The sequence below is a fragment of the Pseudopipra pipra genome, chromosome 6 (assembly GCF_036250125.1).
Source record: "Pseudopipra pipra isolate bDixPip1 chromosome 6, bDixPip1.hap1, whole genome shotgun sequence".
NCBI lineage: Eukaryota > Metazoa > Chordata > Aves > Passeriformes > Pipridae > Pseudopipra > Pseudopipra pipra.
In genome coordinates, this window is record NC_087554.1 from 64,514,840 (window position 1) to 64,539,291 (window position 24,452).

The window sequence follows — 24,452 nt, forward strand, 5'->3', positions numbered from 1 at the left end:
AAAGCTCCTGCCATGAGGAACTGGGGGGACTGCAGTGCTTTGAATCACAAAGTGATTGCATAAATCTGTCTCAGAGATTCACTTTTCCAGTATTTTTAAGGAATGAACACCAAAAATAAGGAGAGCATAGCAAGGGGTCAGTTTTGGTTCAGAGTTGTGCAGCAGGATATGGGGATTATGGGGATGATTGTGATTGGATTTATTGCTGTGGCCAATAATAACTCATAAAAGTTACATATAATATAATTATATTATATATAATTATGTAATAATTATGTTCTTTTTAAATATATATCTATTATTGCAAAGTATTATGGTGCCATCAGGTTGGGGTCCCTCCTGGTGGGTCAGGGACACCCCCTCACTGTCTGAACATCTCAGATGAGCCCAGGTGGGGCTCAGCTCACCCAGTCCCAGCTTTAATCCCAGTTTGTGTCCCAGGCTGGGCTGGGAACATCCCCCTTTCCAGTCCTGGGCCTTGCAGGATTCCCAGTCCCAAAGCCCCAGAGCCTCAGGCACAGGGTGGGAGTGTTGGGGTGTCCTGGGCAGGGGCAGGGCTTGGACTCCATGATCCTGGTGGGATCAGCTCAGGATATTCCATGAGCTGTGGAGCTGCTTTAGGATTTTCTCTCTGGATTTGACCAGACCTCAGCACTTTTTGCTCACCCATCCCAAAGTGAGTGTCCCCTGTCTTTGGCCTGGATGGACCTGCAGGTGTCCCAGGACCCTGGAGGGAAAGGGAGAAGGGCTGGGGAGGGAGGGGAGCACACAAGGGAAGACCCAACTACCTTTTGTGTCATCCCAGAAGCTCCTCTACATCATATTTGGAGCCGGGCCTGGAAGGTAAAAATCTGTCTGAAATCCCATGGAAGAATCATGGAATCACAGAATAGGTTTGGGTTGGAAGGGACCTCAAAACCCACCTTGTTCCACCCCCTGCCACAGGCAGGGACACCTTCCACCAGCCCAGCTTGCTCCAAACCCCATCCAGCCTGGCCTTGAATATTCCCAGGGAAGAAGCACAAGCTGAATCCCACAGGGACACTCAGGACAGGCTTATAGGGTTGTATTTCCATGCCTCAGTTGAGTCTTTGGTGTGCCCCTGAGCCCCTCTATTCTCCAGCTAAATGCAGTATTTTTAACAGCTTTGTAAAGCCACAGACACGCAGACAATGGGTTTTTTTGGGATATTGATATGGGATTCTGATCATCTGGCAGCTCCTGCTCCGTGCTGTGCCAACACTCCTCTGATTTGTTCTGAGTGTGTGGCCAGGCTGGCTGATGGCAAACCCCATCTCTGAGGGCCATAAACCACGCTGCCAAATGCACAGTTTAATTAAATGCTGCCTCTTGTCTTTGTCTGGGGTCCTTTTGTCTGGAAACAGAGTTTTTCATTGTCGGGGAAAATTTGACTTTAAACCCCATTGACGGGGCTGTGCCTGCTGCCAAGGAGCAGGAAAGGGAGATGTACTTTGTGGGGGGGAAAGAGAACTTTCTTCTGGAGCTGGAAACTTTCCTCTGGAGCTGGAAATCTCCCCTCATCAGTGGCAGAGTCGAAAAATTGTCAGAGGGATGATTACTTGAGACACTGTTTTCAGACAAGGGGGTAAATTATGGAAAAACTTGTTGTTTGCCCCATTATTCCCTGCTGCATTAATATCCACCTTGTTTTAGTAATTAACCTGCAGTAATTAACCTGCAGCATCTCTTGGTAATAAAATACTGGTGGAGTGTTTTAACCCTTGTGGTTTTTTGGTGCTCCCAGCACAGACCTGTCACCTGGCTCAGGACACCCCAGGGAGGCTGTAAATACACCCCTTTTATCCCAGCTTTTCCCTGCAGGGTCAGGAACCTCTGGGAATGCTCAGCTCAGCAAAAGAATTAGATAAAATTGGATATTAGGAGAAATTCCTTCATGGAAAGGGTTCAGGGCAGGGGTGGAGCCCCCATTCCTGCAGGGATTTCAAAGCCCTGTGGATGTGGCACTTGGGGACATGGGGTGGCCCTGGCAGTGCTGGGGATGGTTGGACTCGATAAAATCAGAGTTCTTTTCCAACTTTAATGATCCCACAGGATTCTCTGTGTCCATGGGAGGCTGAGGGACCTTTTCCTCCGTGGAAAGCCATGTGTTACAGTGGCATAGTGATGAAGCTGCTCTGGAGACACCAGGTGACAACAGGGCCCAAAATCAGCACCTTTGATATTTTTCAGCTCCTTCTGAAGAGGAAAAGCCTTCACAGCTCACACCCCCTCTGTGTCCACCCTCAAGCACACGGGAATTGGTTTTTTTACCCCACAGAAAGTGGTTGGGAATCATTCCAAGCCCCTCCTGGTGGTTCAGTGCCAGGCTAAACTCAACTGGACTCCATGACCTTGGAGGGCTTTTCCAACCTTAATGATTCTTTGGGATTCTGTGCGTCCATGGCCAAGGCTGAGGGACCTTTTCCTCTGTGCAAGGGCAGAGCAGAGAATCCCATGTGTGGTGTGGTGTCTGGTGGCATCAGGCACCTTCTCTGGGTGCTGTGCATCCAGCTGGTGATTTACAGGATCATCTTCCAGTGGGGAATGTCTCTGGCTCCTCTGTGTTTTCCTGCAATCTGTGCTCCAGTGGATGCTCAGTCTTTCCTTACCTCAGGTGGCAGGAGTTTCTTGGAGAAACACCCCCAATCTCCTTAAAGCTTTAATTCCATTTAATCCTGCTCTCTGCTTCAGGAATACCAGACTTAAATCAGCCACACATTCCATTAACATAGTGATGAAGCTGCTCCAGAGACACCAGGTGACAACTGGGCCCAAAAATTAGCACCTCTGATATTTCTCAGCTCCTTCTGAAGAGGAAAAGCCTTCACAGCTCACATTCCCTCTGTGTCCACCCTCAAGCACAGAGGAACAGGTGCCTTCATTTACTGAAAAATGCTTTTTGTTCTGGTTGTTTTAACTTGTTTTTTGCCCCACAAGAACCATTCCAAGCCCCTCCAGGTAGTTCAGCGCCGTGGCCAACACAAGTGAAGGTTTTTCACTCATCACCCTCTGATCTTGATCTACTTCTTCTTCGTTGCTCTGCAGCTCATCTTTGAAGGGATCCGTGGCCCTGGCATCGAAGGGGACATTGCCATCGACGACGTGTCCATTGTGGAAGGGGAGTGCATGAAGTCAGACCAACCGGCCAACAGTAAGTGCTGCTTCTCCACACAAGGGGCAGAAGGGTCCTCAGGGGTTTATTTATCTCAGACAACTCCCAAAATGGATTTTTTTTCCAGAAGAACAATATCTGGTTTGGTTGGAGAGGCTTAAATTGCAGTGTTTTCCTTGGAAATGGCTTTGTTCTGGTAGAGGGTGAGCAGAGATGCCAGTGAAAGACTCGTGGGTGTTGGGCAGAGAGAGTAGTGGGTGACTCTCCATGGTGGGTTGGGCTGGGCAACCATAATTTTTTCCAGGAGAACTGTATCTGGTTTGGTTGGAGAGGCTTAAGTTGAAATGTTTTCCTTGGAAATGGCTTTGTTCAGGTAGAGGGTGAGCAGAGATGCCAGTGAAAGACTCGTGGGTGTTGGGCAGAGAGAGTAGTGGGTGACTCTCCACGGTGGGTTGGGCTGGGGAGCCACAATTTTTTCCAGGAGAATTGTATCTGGTTTGGTTGGAGAGGCTTAAATTGCAGTGTTTTCCTTGGAAATGGCTTTGTTCAGGTAGTGGTTGAGCAGAGGTGCCAGTGAAAGGCTGGGGGATGTTGGGCAGAAGAGCAGTGGGTGACTCTGAATGGTGGGGTGGGGTGGACAGCCACAATTTTTTCCAGGAGAACAACATTTGGCTTGGTTGGAGAGGCTTAAATTGGAATGTTTTCCTTGGAAATGCTTTTTTCAGAGGGAAAAATGCTGTCTGAGCAGAGATATCAGTGAAAGGGTGTTGGGCAGAGAGAGCAGCGAGTGTGACTCTCCGTGGTGGGCTGGGCTGGGCAGCCACAATTTTTTCCAGGAGAACAACATCTGGCTTGGTTGGAGAGGCTTAAGTTGAAATGTTTTCCTTGGAAATGGCTTTGTTCAGGTAGTGGTTGAGCAGAGGTGCCAGGTGGGGGTGTTGGACAGAGGTGAGAACAGTGACTGACTCCCCACAGCGGGTTGGGCTGTGCAGCCCCAATTTGAGATAGTCAAACACATAAAGCAACATTAAAAACATACTCAGAGGGTCCAAACAATATAGAATTCATGACAATCACTGTTGTGTTCCCGTGTGGACCTTCTTTCATCCCTCCACCCCCATGTGTGCATTGCACAGACCAGAACTGTGCAGCCAGATGGATTTTCATCCCAGTGTCTCTGCCCTATTTAGTTGTGGGGTGGATTTTTTCCCAATATCTCTGCCCTATTTAGTTGTGAGGTGGATTTTCATCCCTATATCTCTGCCCTTTTTCTCTGTGAGGTGGATTTTCACCCCAGTATCTCTGCCCTCTTTAGTTGTGAGGTGGATTTTCATCCCAGTGTCTCTGCCCTATTTAGCTGTGAGATGGATTTTCATCCCTATATCTCTGCCCTCTTTAGTTGTGGGGTAGATTTTCACCCCAATGTCCCTGCCCTATTTAGTTGTGAGGTGGATTTTCACCCCAATATTTCTGCCCTCTTTAGTTGTGAGGTGGATTTTCACCCCAATATTTCCGCCCTCTTTAGCTGTGAGGTGGATTTTCATCTCTATATCTCTGCCCTTTTTCTCTGTGAGGTGGATTTTCACCCCAATATCTCTGCCCTATTTAGCTGTGAGGTGGATTTTCACCCCAATGCCTCTGCCCTGTTTAACTGTGTGGTGGATTTTCATCCTGATGTCTCTGCCCTATTGGATTGTGAGGGTTGTTCTCATCCCCTGTGTGTAGAAGGTGATCTTGTCCCTGCAGGGGAGGTTGGTGGCCCTCAGTGGGACATGTGGGGACATCCCAAGTCAGCCCCTCCTGCCCCCTCCACATGACTGTGCAGCTCCTGGTGGGTGAGCCCTCGATCTTCTAAAGCCTTGTAGAGTTCTGACTGTGTCTGGGCAGCTCTTTAATTGTCCTTTTTCCCCCCTTTTCTGCAGATTTACGATCAGGTGCTGTTGGGACATTCTCACATATACGACTCCTCCCACTTCTCCTCCTCATGTCTGTCTTAAGTCATCAGAGGTGACCTTATCCTGGCAGAGGCTACAAAAGATTCACCAGGCACTGGCATGAAGAAGAAAAGAGTCTTTGTAAAATGGACATTTTAAAAACAAACTACCAAAGATTCCTCCACTGAACTGACTCGAGAAAGTTAACTAAGTACGTAAATAAATAATTAAAAAATGAACAGAACAAAACAAACAAACAAAAAAAGGTAATTAAGAAAGCACTGGGGACATAAAAGGCATCACGAGCCACGTGTGAGGACGGGATCTGGCCTAAGGAAGGAAGAGACCTTCAGGTGCTTTTGTGGTCAATGATGAATTCAGCATCATCTGGTTGAACTCTCGGCGAAGAGCTATAGAAACCCTTGTCAAAGCACAAAAAGTCATGGCTGGTTTTGTTTCAAATGAATAGTTTGCTTGTTACCATGGAAACCTAATGGCCTGCCAAAAAAAAAAACAAAAACAAAAACAAAAAAAAGGAGAGAGGAAATAAAGAACAAGAAAAAAGAGAGAGAGAAACACCTCACTGTAAACAGGGTATGTGAAGAGCTGGCATTCATTTCCCCCTGCAGAAGGTTTTTTAGTGTGGAGTTAAACAAATGTAGGCCCTTCCTACTTTGGCTGTCGCCTCCCTTAGGGAATCACCCGGGATCAGAGCCGGTTTCAGACGTTCCTGTTTTCATTTCTCATGGCTCTGCTTGAGAACTGTGTGTGCTGTCTCCTCTTTGCATGCATTTCCCAGCCAGGACGTGCCACCCTGGGCTTTACACGTTATTACACGGGATTTTTCCGGGATTTTCGGAGTTTGCTTGCGGCCACTTCGCCCCCTCCCCTCTCCCTCCTCCCCTCCTCCCCCGACCCGAGTCATCCGTTCCAACGAAGGGAAGAAACCAAACCACCGTCTTTTATAAATTGCCATGGAAACCAAGTGCCTTCAATGAAACAAGCCTGAGTTAAAACATAAAAAAAAAAACAAACAAAACAAACAAACAAAAACTAAAACAAACAAAACCGAAATATATTTAAATATATATATATATATAAAAAAAGAATAAATGTAAGGAGAATAACGGTTTCAAAAGGAAGCTTGCACTGCTAAAAAACGTGGGTTGTGCAAACTCTGTTTTCTAAACAAACTACGGAGCCTGGGTGTGCAGGGCAAGGAGACGGAGCCGTTTCCGGAGATGGAGGGATGGATGGATGGACGGGATAGACCTCACTTCCGGAGATGGATGGATGGGATGGACCTCGCTTCTGGAGATGGATGGATGGGATGGACCTCGCTTCCAGAGATGGATGGATGGGATAGACCTCGCTTCCGGAGATGGATGGATGGATGGATGGGATAGACCTCTCTTCCGGAGATGGATGGATGGATGGATGGGATAGACCTCTCTTCCGGAGATGGATGGATGGATGGATGGGATAGACCTCTCTTCCGGAGATGGATGGATGGAATAGACCTCGCTTCCAGAGATGGATGGATGGGATGGACCTCGCTTCTGGAGACGGATGGATGGATGGATGGATGGATGGGATGGACCTCGCTTCCAGAGATAGATGGATGATTGGGATGGACCTCGCTTCTGGAGATGGATGGATGGGATGGATGGGATGGACCTCGCTTCTGGAGATGGATGGATGGGATGGATGGGATGGACCTTGCTTCTGGAGATGGATGGATGGGATGGATGGGATGGACCTCGCTTCCGGAGATGGATGGATGGATGGGATGGACCTCGCGTCTGGAGATGATGGATGGATGGGATGGACCTCAAAGCTGCTGCCTGAGCCCTCCTTTGGGATGAGGGATTTGTTGGTGTGACCTCCCAGACGGCCACGACCTTTCAGCTTCTTATCCCTTAAAAAACAGCATCCATCGGGAATGGGAATGGGAGCAGCGCTCTTGCCGTCGCCGTTCCGGGTTCTCCGGTGGGTCAACCAGAGGCAGAGGCTGTTGGGACACACAAGGTGGGGAGACACAGGAGGGATTTTCCCGCTCCCACCCTCCACTGGAGGAGGGGGAGTCGTTTAGGGGGGGATTTATTCCCAGAATTCCCCCGAGGAACCGCCGAGCTCGACGCGCCGAGGGGGCTCAACGCGCCTCCTCCTCCGGGCGCTGAGCACGAGAGGTTATTATTATTTTATTTTTTTTTGTTATCATAGCAAAATTAAAAAGAAAAAAAATAATACTATTAAAAAATTTAAAAAAAAAATTAAAAAAAATAAAATCCCACTTTTACAAGGAGAAAAATAAAAAAAAAACCAAACCCTTTGTGGGTTTGAGCCACCCCCCCCCCCGACACGTGCCGTTAGCCAGCCGGTTTTCCACTGCATTGTAAAAGTTCCCTCCTTCCAGCTGACAATTTGAAGACCTTTTTTTCCTTTAAATTATCTCAGCTTTTAACTTCATTTAAAAAAAAAAAAAAAAAGAAAAAAAAAAAAAAAGGACTTTCGTCTAAGGGAGAGTATTATTATTATAATTATTATTATTATTATTATTATTATTCCGTGTTCTCTCGACGCCCTAAGATCGAAAAAAAAAAGACAAACAAACCGCCTGATATGCAAATAATTGGAGTAAAACCATGAAAACAAACAAACAAACGAGGAGAATATTTGCAAACACGAGTATAAAAAGCACAACAAGATGCAGTAAAACGATGACAAGGCTTGATTTTTTTTTTTTTTTTTTTTTTATTCTGTAGAGAAATGTTTGTGCAAATTCAGTAATTCAACTGAAGAGATAATTTTACAGCTGTTCAATAAAGCCTCTTTCCAGGTAAGGTATGACAAGTGGTGCGTGCGTTTGTTGAGCAGTGAGGCCCCCAAAATGGCCTGGCCTGGGCTTTCCCTTCGTCAGCTGGTGGTGTCTGAAGGTCTAATGGTCCATACTGGTGATGCTGGGGGGGCTGGAGCTTTCCCAGGATATTGGCTCCCGGCTTTGGAGGCACTTTGTGGGGGCTGGGAGATGGGGGGAGCTCTGGTTTGGATGGACTGTGGGGTCTGGAAAACCGTGGGAGCTCTGAGTCTGGATGGACTGTGGGGTCTGGATGGACTGTGAGGTTTGGAAAACAATGGGAGCTCTGTCTGGATGGACTGTGGGGTTTGGAAAATAATGGGAGCTCTGGTTTGGATGGACTGTGGGGTCTGGAAAACCGTGGGAGCTCTGGTTTGGATGGACTGTGGGGTCTGGAAAACCATGGGAGCTCTGAGTCTGGATGGACTGTGGGGTCTGGAAAATAATGGGAGCTCTGAGTCTGGATGGACTGTGGGGTCTGGATGGACTGTGAGGTTTGGAAAACAATGGGAGCTCTGTCTGGATGGACTGTGGGGTTTGGAAAATAATGGGAGCTCTGAGTCTGGATGGACTGTGGGGTCTGGAAAATAATGGGATCTCTGAGTCTGGATGGATTGTGGGGTCTGGAAAATAATGGGATCTCTGAGTCTGGATGGATTGTGGGGTCTGGAAAATAATGGGAGCTCTGAGTCTGGATGGACTGTGGGATCTGGAAAACCGTGGGATTTCTGAGTCTGGATGGATTGTGGGGTCTGGAAAACAATGGGATCTCTGAGTTTTAATGGACTGTGGGGTCTGGAAAACAATGAGGTCTCTGATGGACTGTGGGGTCTGGAAAATAGTGGGAGCTCTGAGTTTGAATGGACTGTGGGGTCTGGAAAATAATGGGATCTCTGAGTCTGGATGGACTGTGAGATCTGGAAAACAATGGGATCTCTTGAGTCTGGATGGACTGTGGGGTTTGAAAAACCATGGGATTTCTGAGTCTGGATGGACTGTGGGGTCTGGAAAATAATGGGATCTCTGAGTCTGGATGGACTGTGGGATCTGGAAAACCGTGGGATTTCTGAGTCTGGATGGATTGTGGGGTCTGGAAAACAATGGGATCTCTGAGTTTTAATGGACTGTGGGGTCTGGAAAACAATGAGGTCTCTGATGGACTGTGGGGTCTGGAAAATAGTGGGAGCTCTGAGTTTGAATGGACTGTGGGGTCTGGAAAATAATGGGATCTCTGAGTCTGGATGGACTGTGAGATCTGGAAAACAATGGGATCTCTTGAGTCTGGATGGACTGTGGGGTTTGAAAAACCATGGGATTTCTGAGTCTGGATGGACTGTGGGGTCTGGAAAATAATGGGATCTCTGAGTCTGGATGGACTGTGGGGTCTGGAAAATAATGGGAGCTCTGAGTCTGGATGGACTGTGAGGTTTGGAAAACCATGGGAGCTCTGAGTTTTAATGGACTGTGGGGTCTGGAAAATAATGGGAGCTCTGAGTCTGGATGGACTGTGGGGTTTGGAAAACTGGGAGCTCTGAGTCTGGATGGACTGTGGGGTCTGGAAAATAATGAGGTCTCTGAGTCTGGATGGACTGTGGGATTTGACACCCTTAAAAACACAAACCACCAAATTTCCCGTTGGCATCACTGGATTTTGAGGGTGGCTGGCTGGCTGGAGGACCAGCTCAGGTATGGCAAGACCCCGCTGCAGATTTTTGAGCAGGAGGTTGTTGTCTCATTACTCAGGACATGTGGAATCCAAACCTGGATGTGCCTCCTCCCGCTGATGTCTTGGGAAAGCCACAGAACCGATGGATGGTCCAAGAGGCTCCACCTTTGGAAGGGTCTGGCTTTGCCCAAGGCCACTGAGAGCCCTGACAGAAGTGGATTCGTTCTCCTCTGGCATTTCTCATCCATGTGTGACCTGGGTGGCTCCTTTTCCCCTCATTTTCTGGTCAGAGCAGCACTTCAGGGATGCTCCAGGCCGGAGCCTCAGCAGGCTCTGCAGGAGATCCCACAGGTCAGAGACCTGGTCCTGCTGTGTTTTATGATGCACAACCTCACTGTCCTGAGCCTGGAATATTCCTGGACTATGGAAAAAACAAAAAAGAGTGGCAACCTGTCAATAATTTTCACGGAATCCCAGATTCCCAGAGTGGTTTGGGTCGGAGGAGACCTTAAAGCTCATCTCGTTCCACCCCCCTGCCACGGGAGGGATGCTGTCCATGAAACCAGGTTGAAGGAGCATGTGAAACATTCCATTTCCTTTCAAATATTTTTCCTGGTATTCTCCAGAAACAGACTCCAAATCAGCTGAGCCTTCAGTGCCCGTTGCTCAGCAGGGACCAGGAGAAGGGTTTTCCCAAGCACCAAGGGCAGAGCTGGTGGTGAGGGTGTGACTCCACGGGAAGGGAGGTTTGGGAAGTGCCCTGGAACGTCCCCAGCTGTCCTGAAGATCAGGGAATGGAGATCCTGGTTGCTTGTGTAGATCCCAAGCTGAGACTCCAGGCTGGAATCCTGGTCTCTCTTTCCATGTCGATTTTTCTTTCCCTCCCTCGCATTATTTTGGATAAAGGGTTTTGATTGACAGCCAAAGACCACAAACATCTCCTTTCAGGGCAGGATAATCTGTTTGTCCTGAAAAGCCCAGGTCTTTGTGTGCAAGGGAATTTATTTCCCATCCCTATTCCGGTTTTACTCTGCCTGGGGGCAGAAGGTGAAAAGAAAAGCTGCTTTTCTCTCTCTCCAGTGTTGACTCAGGAGCAGCGTTATCTTCCTTCACATTCCCGGGATAAACCACTGGAAAGGGCAGTGGGATTTTACTCCAGGCCATGAATAAGAAGAACAAATTGAGATATGCATTTCCTAGTCTCGATTTTTGTTTTATTTTTAGTCTTTTTGGTGCAAATGGATGCAGAATTTGTAAGATATTTGGACCAGGAATCAGACAAAGGGAGTTGGAACTGGCAGGTCTCCTGAGGAATCTGAAAACCCTCTGACTCAGTTCTGGGTTATCCCATCTAATAATGTCTCTGATGGAGCTTTAAACTGGAAATCAGATGCTGAATGGTGCAAATGTGGACTGTGCAGCAACTCCAGCACTGGGATGTTGGGATCAGCAACTGGTTTGGATGGGATAGCTGGGGGAGTTTGCTGGGTGTTCCCCAAGCAGAGGGAGGTGGAGGTTTGAATGGGAAATCATGGAATTACAGAATAGTTCGGGTTGGAAGGGACTTAAAGCTCATCTGGTTCCACCCAGGGACACCTTCCACTATCCCAGGTTGCTCCAAGCCGTGTCCAACTGCCCTTGGGCACTTCCAGGGGTGGGGAATCCACCACCTCTCTGGGAATCCTGTGTCCCACATGGAATTATGGAACACTTGGACGTGCTGCCAACCCAGCTCTCCTCCAGCCTGGATGGGATACCAGGAGGGATAAAGGAGCACAGACCAAAAGGGAGCAGAGAAAGACCTTACAAATCACCCTCAAATGCCCAATTATGGTTGGAAGGCAGGAGCAGCTCTTGGAGAGCCCAGAAAAGGGGAGATGACCCACGTGAGGAACATGTGGACAACAAGGTCTTCACACTGAGCCCATCTCGTCTCATCAGCCACTTTTTGGGGACTGCAATCCAAGGCTGTGCTGCTCTCAGCCCCACAGAAATCCTTGGAATTGGGCAATTTCCCCTGAATTTGAGAGAGGACCCAAAAGGGATGGAGCTGCACCTTCCAGCCCCACCACGAGTCCTGCCCCCCACTGGTGCCAGAGCTTTCCTTCTTCACATCCAGCACTGGAACCTCTGCTCCATTCGGGGCACAATCAGGTTTTGGGGGTGATTGGAATCCCCAAACTTTAAGACAAAGTTGATCAGTTAAAGCATCAACTTCTTGTTTAAGATTTTTTTCTCTTTTCCCTGTAAGGGCAGTGAAATCCCTTTCTACTGAGAAGTTAAGGCAGAAGGATCAGATTTTTTTCCCCATGGAAAAAGTGGAAGAGGCTTCCCTGGGTTTATTTTCGGAGGGTTTACTCACTAGCAATGTTTTTTCATGTATTGAAGGGTAATTGAAACTCTCTTCCTCCCCAAGAAGAGCTGCCATCCGTCAGAAAAATGACTTTTTAGAGCAGTTCAATAAAAATAAGATACAGTTTGGTATTTTAAGCACTCTCTGCCTCTCTGTGCTAATAAAGAGATTGGGTGCCATCTGGATTAATGCTTGGATTTTCCCATAAAACCATAAAAAGCTATAAAAAGGTTATTTTTCCATTTCAAATTCTTCTTTTTTTCTTTTCTTCTTAATTTTTGTGAAAAAAAAAAAGCAGCGGTGCAGGAGCTTTTATGGCTCCTCCACCACAATGCCAGAGTCAGGCAGGAAAGAGGGAATTCAACCATTCCATTATGGAATTTCGGGACCTACAGAACGTGCAGTCCTGGGACTTCCAGAGTTCTCAATTTTCTGTCACCTTTCCCTAAAGCCCTGACTGGTGTCACCCCATAAATCCCATGGGAATTAGGTGCCTGTGGGATTTGGGATGGGGAAGGAGGGGCTGAACTCGCTAATTAATCCATCTTAAAACCAATTTAAAGGCACAGGAGGGAGGATGTGTTTGGGCCTTGCCCTCTGCACTGGCTCCAAGGCTGTGGCAAGACCTTGCTGGGGGGATATTTGTCCTAAAAACCCAATTCTTGGTACCTGTTTAGCATCATTTATTCCTGTTTATCCCTTCCTGGTATTAAATTCCTCTCCCTTTCTACCCCCAGGCTGCTCCAAGTCCCCCCTTTTTGGCTGTTTCTTTTTCCAATATCTGGGTTAGAAAAGTGAAATAATACCAAATTAAAGCTGTCAGTAACCCAAATACAGGGAATTTGGGGTTGTACACCCTGCTGTTACTTATTAAAATACTGTTCAGTTTTCCTTTTTTTTATCTATCAGATTGGAGAGCTTGGGCTACAAGGTTTATACTCTGGGAAGCTGCTTGTGTTTCTTCCCAAAAAAAAACAGATCCAAAGGGTGGGAATGTGTCACCCCACTCAGCCCTGGGAGCCTCTGGAGAGCAAGGTTCAGCCACTCAGCTTTCTTTTAATAAAAACATCTTTCCCGTGGAATTTTGGAATGCTTTGGGTGGGAAGGGAACCTTCAAGCCCACCCAGTGCCACCCCCTGCCCTGGGCTTTGCTCCCAGTTGAGGTCGTGGTTGACAACTGGAGGAATCTCCACCTCAATCCCTCGGGATTTGGGATCCCTGCATGGAACAAATCCTCTCCTACAGGCTGGAAAAAAAACCCAACCAAGGATCACTGAGACAACTGTTCATCTCTTGACTCGTTTTTGATGGATCTGACCACAAAAGAGACGGAAGAAATTAAGAATTAACAATTAACAGCCTCGGCACCTTCTCAGGAAAGATCAGATGAGCTGCTTGCACACAGCCAACTGCAAAGGGGGGAAACCACATGTTTGTGTCTGTAAATACCATATAAATAGCTGTAATTGTATGTATTTAATGTATATAAAGCTGAGGATTACATTTTAACAATCTCAAGCACTGTACAGAGCCCCAGACCTGCTCTCTTGTTTTACTACCACACCCGCTGGAGGTTTATTATTTTTTTTTGTCATTGTCGTTTCTGTACCTTGGTTGAATTACAAACTGGCCTCACTTTTACCTCAAAGGGGGTTTTATGTTCTTTCTGTATGTTTTATAAAGAAAAAAACAAACAAAACAAAAAAGAAACCACTCTGGATTTGTGGGGACCTTTTCCATTGCCAGCAGTGTTTTCTGTCTTTTCCTCCTTGCTGCTCCACTGGGGTGAGGAGTGGAGGTCAGCTGGGAGGGACTGGGTTTGATGGGGGATATTTCCCTCTGGATGTGTCCCTGCCTTCCTGAGAGATGGAAAAAAGGAGGAATTTGTCTCCTCCTTGTCCTAAGTAGGGCAAGGTTTTAATTAGGCCACGAAGAGGTTTTGCCCCCCTGTTATCTGCTGGGACAATTCCTTCCTTTGAGTGGTCCCAGCAGCCTAACAAGGTTTTATCCAGCCCTACAAATTGAGGGTCGAAATCCATTTCTTTGCCTTTCCATGACTCCCTTTGGATCCCTGGGAAGCAAAGCCAGAGGAAGGTGGGTGAGGATGAGTGTGCCCTGGCAGAGCTGCTCCAGAGCTCCTCCCCACGTGGCTGTGGATGGGATGGGCACCTCCAGATCCCACCTGGACCTTGCTGCAGGATGAGCCCAGACCAGCCAAGGGGGTCTCCTACGTGATCCAATGTGGAGAATTCCCAGCTGGACCTCAGGAATTGTGGGGTTGATGCCCACTCCCTGCTGCAGGTACCACCTGGGGGTTTCTGTTCCTTGTCCAGCTCTTCTACTGAGGCTGAATCTTAAAATCATGGAATGGTTGAGTTTGAAAAAGGTCTCTGAGATCATGGAGTCCAATCATCCCACAGCACTGCCCAGGCCACCACTGACCCCTGTCCCCAAGTGCCACATCCACAGGGCTTGGAAATCCCTTCAGGGATGGGGCCTCCACCCTGTGCCAGGGCTGGACAACCCTTTCCATGAGGAAATTTTCCCAGTATCCAATCTAAACTTCTCCCCTGGCACAGCTGGAGGCCGTTCCCTCTCCTCCTGTCCCTTGTTCCCTGGGAGCAGAGCCCGACCCCCCCCGGCTCCCCCCTCCTGTCAGGGGGTTGCAGAGCCAGAAGGTCCCCCCTGAGCCTCCTTTTCTCCAGGCTGAGCCCCCCCAGCTCCCTCAGGAGTTCTCCAGCCCCTTCCCAGCTCCCTTCCCTTCCCTGCACACACTCCAGCCCCTCCCTGTTTTTCTTTGAGTGTCCCAGAACTGCCCCAGCCCTGGAGGTGTCACCCCAGCAGTGCCAGCACAGGGGACAATCCCTGCCCTGCTCCTGTGCCCACCCTGCTGTGGGCACAATCCAGGGGCTGAACCTTCTCCCAGCCCTTCAGAATTTAAATCTGTTTTCACTGCAGCTGAAACCAGCCCACGACCTCTGTAAATAAGAGCTCACTCTGTTATCTCGTTGTGTTCTGCAAACGCTGACATTTCTCTGCCCTTTCCCGTTCCGGTGGCTGCCTCCATCCTGCTCCTGATGAGATGTGTGACTGTCAGCTGTCAGCTGCAGAGAACACCTTCCAAATCAGGCAGGAGATGAAACTCGAGAGCTTCCAGACAAGCCTCGCTCTCCGGTGGCCTCCGAGGCAGGTGGTGACAAACAGCAACGCTCTGGAATTCGCTGCTTCCCAAAAAAAATTAAAAAAGGAAAAGGTCTCTCTTAAAAAGAAACAGTCTCTTATTTTTCAGCTTAAAAAATCCCCCTGTGCCACTGGATCTCAGAACCTGAAGTCGTTCTACATCCCTCTGGCAGTTGGAAGCCATTCCCTGTGTCCTGTCCTTCCAGCCCTGGAAGTGTCCAAGGCCAGGCTGGACAGGGCTTGGAGCAACCTGGGATAGAGGAAGGTGTCTGCATTTTCCCACCTTTTTCCTATGAGATCCCACAGGCAGGGACTGGCTGGGAAGCAACTGGAATGGAATGGAATTGAATGGAATGGAATGGAATGGAATGGAATGGGATAGTTTGGGTGGGAAGGGACCTCAAAGCCCATCCAGTGCCACCCCTGCCATGGGCAGGGACACCTTCCGCTATTCCCGGTTGCTCCAACCTGGCCTTGGACACTTCCAGGGATCCAGGGGCAGCCACAGCTTCTCTGGAAATTCCATCCCAGCCCCTCCCCACCCTCCTCCCAGCCAGGAATTCCTTCCCAATCTCCCATCTCTCCCTGCCCTCTGGCAGTGGGAAGCCATTCCCTGTGTCCTGTCCCTCCATCCCTTGTCCACAGTCTCTCTCCATCTTTCCTGTAGATCCTTCAGGTCCTGGAAGGCCACAATCAGGTCACCCCAAAGCTTCTCCTCTCCAGGCTGAACAATCCCAGCTCTCCCAGCCTTTCCTCCCAGCAGAGCTGCTCCATCCTCTGATCATCCTGGAGCCTCCTCTGGACTCTCTCCAGCAGCTCCATGTCCTTGTTTTCGGGTGTTCAGGGATGGGCTGAAGCACTTTATTTGTGCCACACTGACCTGCTCACCCTTCTGTGGTGGGAATTAGATCCTGGGAATTAGGTCCTGGGAATTAGATCCTGGTTCTACACTGGGCCAAGAAAAGCCCCCAGGGGCACATCCCATGGGCTGGGAACACAGCCTGGTTTATACACATTGCTGGGAGAATCACAGAATCCCAGACTGGTTTGGGTTGGAAGGGACTTAAAGCTCATCTTGTTCCACCCCTTTCCACACCTCCCACTCTCCCAGGTTGCTCCAAGCCCCTTCCAACCTGATCTCAGAGTACAACAGTCACCCCCTGGATTATTTACCTGTATTTCTACCCCAGAGATGCTCTGCACCATTCCCTGCAGGAATCTCCCATAGGAGAGACAGAATTGTGTCTATAATGTAGCATAATATTTATTTGTGTAATAACTGTAATATAATTCCCTTTCTCTCACGTATTGTGTTATGTCTGGAAAACCCTCTCACACTGAAGCAAATTGGAGGGGGGCTTGGACTTGGAAATTGGATTTTTGGGGGTTTCAAACCACGACACCTCCCTCGGGGACCGAGATCTGCCCCTCACTGTCCCCACCCCACCCCGCTCCAGAAAGATCTGTGGAAGCTGCTCGACACATCTATGGAAAAATGTTGGATTTTTTTGCATCATTTTCCTAAAAAACACCAGCATTAAGTCTGTTGGATAGATTTTTAACTGATTTTTGGGAACTTTCCCTATGGGAACAGGACCATTTCAGACCAAGATCAGCTGGGACCAAGCCTGACCTGTAGGATGGGCTGAACACACCATGGTGACCCTGAGCAGCTGCTTGATTTTTGGGGACCTGCTGTGTTATTGCTCCCTGAAGTGGCACAACATGTCAAGCTGCCAGGACTGTCAGATTTGTCTCCCTGGGGAGTGCTTTTGATTCGTGTTGGAGGGGTTTTTTTTGGCATGTTGCCTGGTTGTTTTTTTTTCCATGCCAGGAGGACAGGGGTGTATTTGCAGGGATTAAAGTATTACTGGAGTGGCTCCAGGCCTTCCATAATCCCCATTATTTGCTCTAATCCCACCAGAGCACAATGGCTGCTCTCATATTCCTTAATTAGGCTGTGGAAATTAATAAAAAATAGCTCAAAAATGACATTCTGATGAGGGATCTAAATCCCAGTTTATTTGGGGGGGCAGCAAAAATGTGTGTTTCTGCTGTGCTCAGTAATACTTGACATTTTCAGCCTAATTCCTCGGGGAACAAGGATTACACAACCCTTCTGGGAGTGGTTTTTACCTCTCAGTCCTCTCATTTTAATAAGTCTTGGAATATGTGTCCCATTTCCAAGGGGCTTGAAGAGCAGTTGAGATCCAAATAACGATTTATTTAGTTAAAAGTGGGGTGTTTTTCTAGAAATGAGGCACCAGAAAAGGACATTTTGTTCCTGCTCCCCTGGGAGGGGGAGTCTGGAGTGAGTATTTCTTGAGGGTGGGGGAGATTTAGTGACCACCAAAAACTCCAGCCAGGAAAAATGCTTGGAGAGGGAGTTGGGCTCAGGGTTCAGGTTTTGTCCCATCCCTGGAAGTGTCCAAGGCCAGGTTGGAGCAACCTGGGATAGAGGAAGGTGTCTGCATTTTCCCACCTTTTTCCCATGAGATCCCACAGGCAGGGACTGGCTGGGAAGAAATTGGAATGGAATGGAATGGAATGGGATGGGATGGAATGGAATGGAATGGAATGGAATGGAATGGAATGGGATGGAATGGAATGGAATGGAATGGAATGGAATGGAATGGAATGGAATGGAATGGAATGGAATGGAATGGGATAGTTTGGGTGGGAAGGGACCTCAAAGCCCATCCAGTGCCACCCCCTGCCATGGGCAGGGACACCTTCCACTATTCCAGGTTGCTCCAGCCTGGCCTTGGACACTCCCAGGGATCCAGGGGCATCCACAGATTCTCTGGGAATTCTATTCCAGCCCCTCCCCACCCTCCCAGACAGCAATTCCTTCCCAATATCCCATCTGTCCCTGCCCTCTGGCAGTGGGAAGCCATTCCCTGGGTCCTGTCCCTCCATCCCTTGTCCACAGTCTCTCTCCATTTTTCCTGGAGCTCCTTCAGGTCCTGGAAGGCCACAATCAGGTCACCCCAAAGCTTCTCCTCTCCAGGCTGAACAATCCCACCTCTCCCAGCCTTTCCTCCCAGCAGAGCTGCTCCATCCCTCTGATCATCCTGGAGCCTCCTCTGGACTCTCTCCAGCAGCTCCATGTCCTCCCTGTGCTGTTCCCAGGGCTGGAGCAGCTCTGCAGGAGGGTCTCACCTGAGGGGCAGAGGGGCACAATCCCCAACTCTCCTTCAATGCTGTTCTTCCAATTCCCTCATGGAACATCACTGATGTTCTCCTGCACCTTTGTCTTGTTTCATTAGCCAAGAGTTATACCATCCTCAGACTCACTTTTCCCTGCAGGAAGCGAGAAATCAGCCAAATCCAAACTCCTGTTTTGCTTAAATGGATAAAATATTCAGAAAAACTTCCCCCTAAATGGTCTCCACTGCTGCTGGGTGGTAATTGCAGCCCATGTGCAGGCCCTGGGAGAGGCTGACTGAGGCTTAAATCCCTCTAAACCTCGTCCTAATTGGCATTATAGGTCCTGCTGCTCGCTCAGCAAGAGCCCTCTCACTGCAAGTCCCATTCCCTGCCGGGCCTGAACACACAGGGAATAATAATCTGGAGCTCCCAGGGAACAGGGACCACTTGAAAGATGAGAAAGCGTTTGATTTGATGTTAAAAAAAAAAAAATAAAAAAAAATCAAGAGCTGTTTTTAATTAAAGAGATTTATTTATCAGGGTACCTGAGCGAAAGTGCAGCCTGACATTTTCCATTTGATTCAGTCTGGGGGAACATCAGGGCCAGCAGCCCTGGGCATGGCAGGGAACAAGCCTTCCTGGGGTGTTTGTTCAATATTTGGGGATAATGAGGCTGCCTGAGAGGAGCTGGGGATGCAAATGGGATGTTAGTGCTGGTCATGGGAACAGCAGCACCAGGAGAAGCAGAGCAGAGCTCGGGGGGCTGGAAGGAGGGGGGGCAGCAGGGCCTGCAGGGGGTTGGACTCTGGATAAAAAAGGTTTATGATCCCTCAGAAAATAAAGGGAAACAGGAGGACTCTGGGACAATGAAGTGACACTGAAGTGACACCGAAGTGGGGACTGGCTCTGTGGGCTGGGGGGGCTGCAGGTCCTGTAGCTGCCCCAGAGCTGGGTGGGAAGGTTCCCAGAATTGTGTGGGAAGGTTCCCAGAGTTGTGTGGGAAGGTTCCCAGAGCAGGAACCGACTGGGAAAGCACCATTTGAAGCAAAAAGTGCTTTGGATGCTCGAGGATCCTGCAGGTGTGAACCTTGTTAGGGTTGGAGAGCTGTGCCAGCCCTGCCCTTGCAGGTGAAACATTCCCAGCACAGGGAGGACGTGGAGCTGCTGGAGAGAGTCCAGAGGAGGCTCCAGGAGGATCAGAGGATGGAGCAGCTCTGCTGGGAGGAAAGGATGGGAGAGCTGGGATTGTCCAGCCTGGAGAAGGGAAGCTTTGGGGTGACCTGATTGTGGCCTTCCAGGACCTGAAGGGGCTGCAGGAAAGATGGAGAGAGACTGTGGACAAGGGATGGAGGGACAGGACCCAGGGAATGGCTTCCCACTGCCAGAGGGCAGGGAGAGATGGGATAATGGGAAGGAATTGCTGGCTGGGAGGGTGGGGAGGGGCTGGAATGGAATTTCCAGAGAAGCTGTGGCTGCCCCTGGATCCCTGGGAGTGTCCAAGGCCAGGTTGGAGCAACCTGGGCTGGTGGGAGGTGTCCCTGCCCGTGTCAGGGGAGGGACTGGATTAACTTTACGATCTCTTCCAACCCAAACCATGATTCTATGGCTTTTAAACTGCACAGAGTAGCTACCCCAGCCTAACTCCATCCCAAATCATTCCGTGATTCCATTAAAATCCCAAATTCCGTGTCCAGGATCCCCTTTGCCTTTGGGCTCTGTGAGTTTGCACAACCTCCCACCCACGTCCGTGGGCAAGAGAGGAGAGAAACGCCCGTCTCGCCCTGGGAGTTCTCTGACCATGGAAAAGCTCTGATTAAAATTAAAATTTCCTGTCTGGTGGCTTCAGGCAATCGGTTGCAGGTGCCAGGAAGGAATTCCCCTCTGGACACAGCTGCTCCCACTCCTTCTGCCTGCATTTTCCTGGTAGGAAGCTGAAGCAGCAGGGATTTGCCCCCAGCTGGAGGTGGATGGGGTGGACTTGGTGCTGCTCCTCCTCCTCCCAGATGCTTCCAGCTGTTCCCATTTCCAGGGTAAAAACTGGCAGGAATTTTTGAGCAGTTGGGAACTCGTGGAGACTGTTGTGATTTTTTTCCTGCTTCCTCCTCCTCCTGGTGGGGGTCATCCCTCCAATTCCCTGCCCACACACCCGTGGAGTCTCGGCCTCCCGTGGCACAGAACTCATCCTGCAGCAAAGGATGAAGGATTTCCATTCCCTGGCTGCCAGGAGAGTGGATGTGGGGATTGCCAGGGAAGTTTAATGGGCTGTGGCATTCGGGTTACGATCCAGGTGATCTAAGAATTTAATCTGCACTTAAAGGGGATGAATTTTTCCTCGGAGCAGACGCTGCCCTCGCAGCACAAGTGTATTTTTCAAGTGAGTAATCAGGCAGGGGTTTTTTATTTGTGAGGTGGTTCAAGGCAGGGATGTCGTCAGGCAACGTGTGCTGCATTCCCGATGCATTCCCAGGGCATTCCTGGTGTAACTCGGGGAAAAAAATGACTTTTCTGAGTGTTTTTCTCTGTGTTTTCCCACAGGAGGAGAGGGAACGGCCTCCAGCTGTGCCAGGGGAGGCTCAGGTGGGACAGGAGGAGGAATTTCCTCCTGGAAAGGGTGGTGAGGCCTTGGCAGGGGCTGCTCAGGGAGGTTTGCAGTGCCCAGCCCTGGAGGGATTCCAAAGCACTGTGGCCGTGGCACTTGGGGATGTGGTTTATTGGTGGGTTGATGGTTGAATTGATGATCTTACAGGGCTTTTCCAACCTTACCAACCCCCTGATCCCAGGATTCTGTGCTCTGCTCTCCTCCCAGAGCCAACAAATCCAATTATTGTATTTATTATATAATGTATAATCTATTATATATATATATAATTATATAATATTATTATATTATATATTATTATATTTATTATATGATATATTAGTATATAATTATATGATAATTATATATTATTATTTTTTATATATCATTATATATATCTATATATATTTATATCTATTATATATATTATATATTATTATATATAATATATTATTGTATGTATTATATCATGTCATATATATTACAGATAATAATACATAATATTATTATATTGTATATTATTATATTTGTTATATAATATATTATTATATAATTATATGATAATTATATATTTTTATATTTTATATATCATTATCTATAATATATATTATCTATTATTATATAATATATTACTGTATTTATTATTTCATGTCATATATATTATAGATAATAATACATAATAATATTATATTGTATATTATTACATTTATTATATTATATATTATATATTATATATATTATATATCTAGTACTATATAATAGATATAATTTGAATATAATTTAAAGTGACTATTATAATTGAAAGTGAGACTTCCAGTTTGGCAGTTTGGAGTCTGAAATTTAAATATCCTGTTTCAATTTTGGTATTTTCTTTAAGTTTCCCAAAATTGGACCAATTTTGAAGCACAATTCCTGCATTAAATCCCTTGCAAATCTCTGGGTGGGACATGCTAGGAACTTTTGTTTTCCTTGTATATTTAATATCTAATTTATTCATGACACAGGGAGAAATTTTGGGCAATTTGTGTGGTCTGACAGTCCCTGCCTGGCTGCTTAAGAATATCAGATTTCTGATTTATTTTTTTTTCCTCTCCAAGGTGAAGTTGACCTAAAAATGAATTTATTTGAAAAGCAATAATCTTGTACTCTCCAAACTTCCAACAGTGATAACTTACATTTTATCTCCTCCTGCCTATACATTGTATTTATGAACCAAACAAACCCGCTTTTAGGCTTTAAAATTTAATTAATACCTCTGCCAAGTTGATTTTTGTGCTCTCTAAATAACCCCTGGGAATGCTCTGCCCAGAACCAACATCCTTTAGTGCTTCAAATGCTTCTTAAAACACTTTGGATTTCTCTGAAAAGCCCAAGTGTATAATTAAAAAGCCCAGATTAGAATAAAAACCAGATCATTGCTGTCACCTTCGGGCTGGGAGAGGCGGAAAATAATCTTTGCCTCTTCATCTTCCATAAAAATTTGTGTCTCATCCTTCTTGTTGCCTGTGATTCCACCCCTGGAGATATTCCAAAACATGGGAAACTGGGTCCCTTTGGAGCCCAGTCTGTGCTTCCAGGAGGCTCATTCCCTGTTCCTGGAGAGATGTCAAGGGGTTATTTATTGGTGCTCTGTGGGTGCCTTTAATTGTGATTTATTGTGATTTATCAATTGTGATCTGTCAATTGTGATTTATCGAGTTCCCTGACTCTGGTTTTGGTGGGATAATCTGGTTTTGATGGGATAATCTGGTTTTTGGGTATATTTTCTCTATTCCATCAACAATCCCCACCTGTCCCTCAGAGCATTGTCCAAACACTCCTGGATGCATTAAATTGAATAATTTCCTGAATTCTGGAGGATTTGGGAGAGTTGCTGTGAAATCTAAACCAGACCTGCCCTGGGTATCCCATGGAAAAACTGGATCCCTTTGGAGCCCAGTCTGTGGTTCCAGGAGGCTCATTCCCTGTTCCTGGAGAGATGTCAAGGGGTTATTTATTGGTGCTCTGTGGGTGCCTTTAATTGTGATTTATCAATTGTGATTTATCGAGTTCCCTGACTCTGATGTTGATGGGATAATCTGGTTTTGGTGGGATAATGTGATTTTTATGGGATAATCTGGGTTTTGGGTATACTTTCTCTATTCCATCAACAACCCCCACCTGTCCTCACAGCGTTTTCCAAACCCTCCTGGAGGCATTAAATTGAATAATTTCCTGAATCCTGGTGGAGGATTTCAGAGAGTTGCTGTGAAATCTAAACCAGACCTGCCCTGGGTATCCCATGGGAAAACTGGGTCCCTTTGGAGCCCAGTCTGTGCTTCCATGAGGCTCATTCCCTGTTCCTGGAGAGATGTCAAGGGGTTATTTATTGGTGCTCTGTGGGTGCCTTTAATTGTGATTTGTCAATTGTGATTTATCAATTGTGATTTGTCAATTGTGATTTATCGAGTTCACTGACTCTGATGTTGATGAGATAATCTGGTTTTGGTGGGGTAATCTGGTTTTGGTGGGATAATCTGGTTTTTGGGTACATTTTCTCTATTCCATCAACAATACCCCCCTGTCCCTCAGAGCATTGTCCAAACCCTCCTGGAGGCATTAAATTGAATAATTTCCTGAATTCTGGAGGAGTTTGGGAGAGTTGCTGTGAAATCTAACCAGACCTGCCCTGGGTATCCCATGGAAAAACTGGATCCCTTTGGAGCCCAGTCTGTGCTTCCAGGAGGCTCATTCTTTGTTCCTGTAGAAATGTCAAGGGGTTATTTATTGGTGCTCTGTGGGTGCCTTTAACTGTGATTTATCAAGTCCCCTGACTCTGATGTTGATGGGATAATCTAATTTTGGGTCTATTTTCTTTATTCACTCTTGATTTCCTTCATCCTCCTTTTTTTTTCCCCCTCATTTTCTTTCGTCATTTACTTAATGAATCGGAATATTTGAGTCTTTTAACCTGCAATTATGCCAGTGCAGGCTGACATCTCTGCCTCCCTGCTGAACATCACTCACCAAAATGCCCGTGGAAAAACAGAGATGCTGCTTGTTAATCTCTAAAACACTTTGTTTCCGAGTAAATATTGAGAGGAACTCTCTTGCTAAGTACTTTATTTTCCCTCGTTGGGTCGAGTCAGGAAGATGGAGATGTCATTTATGGTGACTTTAAATTGAAATAATTCCACTGCTGACAGTTTTCGTGGCAAGCTGGATTCAGGCAGCAGAACATTCAGGGAACTTTCCAGATTATGTAAGGACATTTTATTATTTAATAGCATCCCAGTTCCCATCCTGAGTAATGAATTGCCTCCATTTCATCAAATGCTTCGTGGCAAAGCCTGTAAAGAAATTATAAAATGCTTTACTCCTTCTGTCACTCTTTCCCCCCCCACACTCATGTTATTTTTGAAATGGCTCCATTAAGTGAAATGTGTGAAAATTAATGTGAAATTAGTGAGAAGTAAGTGGGGATGGAACTCTCAGGTGGTCGTTGCCTTGAAAAAAAATCCATCCTTTGCTCAACATGGAGCTTTCCTTCGTAGAAATTCTTCCTCCCTGGGTTATTTTCCATGTCCAGGGGGTGGGAAATTTGGTGTCTGGGGGAAAAAAG

The 24,452-nt window shown here is 47.3% G+C and overlaps 1 protein-coding gene and 1 long non-coding RNA gene across 3 annotated transcripts in view; both read left to right on the forward strand.

Moving 5' to 3' along the window:
- The window catches only part of MDGA2 (MAM domain containing glycosylphosphatidylinositol anchor 2), a gene marked incomplete at its 5' end in the record, with an annotated part of 311,527 nt that extends 305,392 nt beyond the window's left edge, over nucleotides 1-6,135 (forward strand). Inside the window, 2 exon segments of the mRNA XM_064660078.1 lie at nucleotides 3,067-3,172; nucleotides 5,056-6,135. Of these exon segments, the coding sequence (XP_064516148.1) occupies nucleotides 3,067-3,172; nucleotides 5,056-5,144 (195 nt within the window).
- A 650-nt stretch (nucleotides 6,136-6,785) lies between these two features.
- Nucleotides 6,786-13,591, forward strand: LOC135416510 (uncharacterized). Of its 2 annotated transcripts, XR_010431605.1 has the most exons (3): nucleotides 6,786-7,056; nucleotides 7,833-9,037; nucleotides 9,073-13,591. It is a non-coding gene; the product is annotated as an uncharacterized LOC135416510 (long non-coding RNA). The 2 variants fall into 2 exon arrangements; XR_010431604.1 differs by having other exon boundaries at nucleotides 6,786-9,037.
- The last annotated feature ends 10,861 nt before the right edge of the window (nucleotides 13,592-24,452 follow it).